This window comes from Monocercomonoides exilis (assembly GCF_001643675.1).
Source record: "Monocercomonoides exilis strain PA203 chromosome Unknown scaffold14-1859848, whole genome shotgun sequence".
Taxonomy (NCBI): Eukaryota; Preaxostyla; order Oxymonadida; family Polymastigidae; genus Monocercomonoides; species Monocercomonoides exilis.
Genome location: NW_027150559.1, coordinates 255932 through 257080, shown reverse-complemented (window position 1 = coordinate 257080; position 1149 = coordinate 255932). Strand labels below are relative to the sequence as shown.

The 1149-nt window shown below is 28.4% G+C and overlaps 1 protein-coding gene across 1 annotated transcript; it reads left to right on the top strand.

Annotated features, from left to right (window-relative positions):
• Window positions 1-33: 33 nt before the first annotated feature.
• Window positions 34-785, top strand: MONOS_9386 (uncharacterized protein; the record flags this gene model as incomplete). Its single annotated transcript, XM_067879883.1, has 4 exons — window positions 34-39; window positions 149-226; window positions 343-376; window positions 441-785. 4 exons carry the CDS (start codon window positions 34-36, stop codon window positions 545-547), a joined length of 225 nt encoding a protein of 74 aa, XP_067730245.1. The 3' UTR covers window positions 548-785.
• Between the last annotated feature and the right edge of the window lie 364 nt (window positions 786-1149).

Genomic DNA, 1149 nt, shown 5'->3' with positions numbered 1-1149 from the left:
ATTTGAAACAAAAGTTGATTTGTTTCTCTATAGATGAAAGTTTTTGACATTTATTTGAAAGGTAAAAGAAATTTTCCTTTCGAAAAGTTTAGCTAAAGCTCAATCTCCAAAGTCGCAAATAACGAAATATAGAATTAAAAGATAACAGAACTTGGAAATTGACACAGATAATTGCATGTCTCTTTTTATTATTAGACTCGATCTTGTTGGGAACAAAAGATATTTTGTGTTTTGAACAATAAATATAAATAAAAATAATAATCAATCAATCAATTTTTATTCCCTTAACGTTTTTGGATCACAAAAACCTAAATAAAAACTTTACCGGAACAAATGGATAAGGTTGAGGATGTGGTTGGACCAAATGAGGAATCTAGTATGTTGCACATTTTTCAACTCCATATTTTATGTTCTTTTTTACATAATTATTTATTTTGTAGCGATTGATGATGAATTCATCTTGGATTTTGCAGATGAGCACTTTGATTTCATAAATCATAATTATGAATTTGATCATGGGGCATTAGATTTGGAAGATTGTTACTGAAGCATGTGCTGTAAGGAAATCATATGACTGAGACCAGGATTTTGGTTGCATTTGCAATCAATGATTTAGAGCATAGATTTACTTTTCTGCTTTCAATTTTTTGTTATGTTTTTCGTGAACGTTAAATCTGCGTTTTTTGAATGCGTAAAATTTATGTGTTTTAAGCGTTTTTCTCCCCTTTATCATCGTTTACGTTTTTTAAATTCAAATATTTCACAAAATAATGTTAAAATTTAAATAATTATGAAATATTTCATTCATTAGAGAATACTGTGGTTTGAATTGAATATGAATTAAACTGTTGCTGATACAGTATTTACAAACAGAAGGATGACCAAAATATCCTCATTATGCTGATTGAAAATCTTCTAATTGTAAACGGAAACTTCTCAATTTTGATTGCTCCTTATTTGTTCATTATAAAACATGATCATACAACATTTCTCCACATATATGTTGTGTTGTGATTCGCAAGAATTTACAATGAGTAAATGGTGAGGTCATTTGCTGATTTTGTTTGACAGTTTCAGTTCTTTTTTTCATAATCAATCGGATTGAAGACGAAATATGAATAAAAAAGTGAGCAATCGTATGACTCTTAA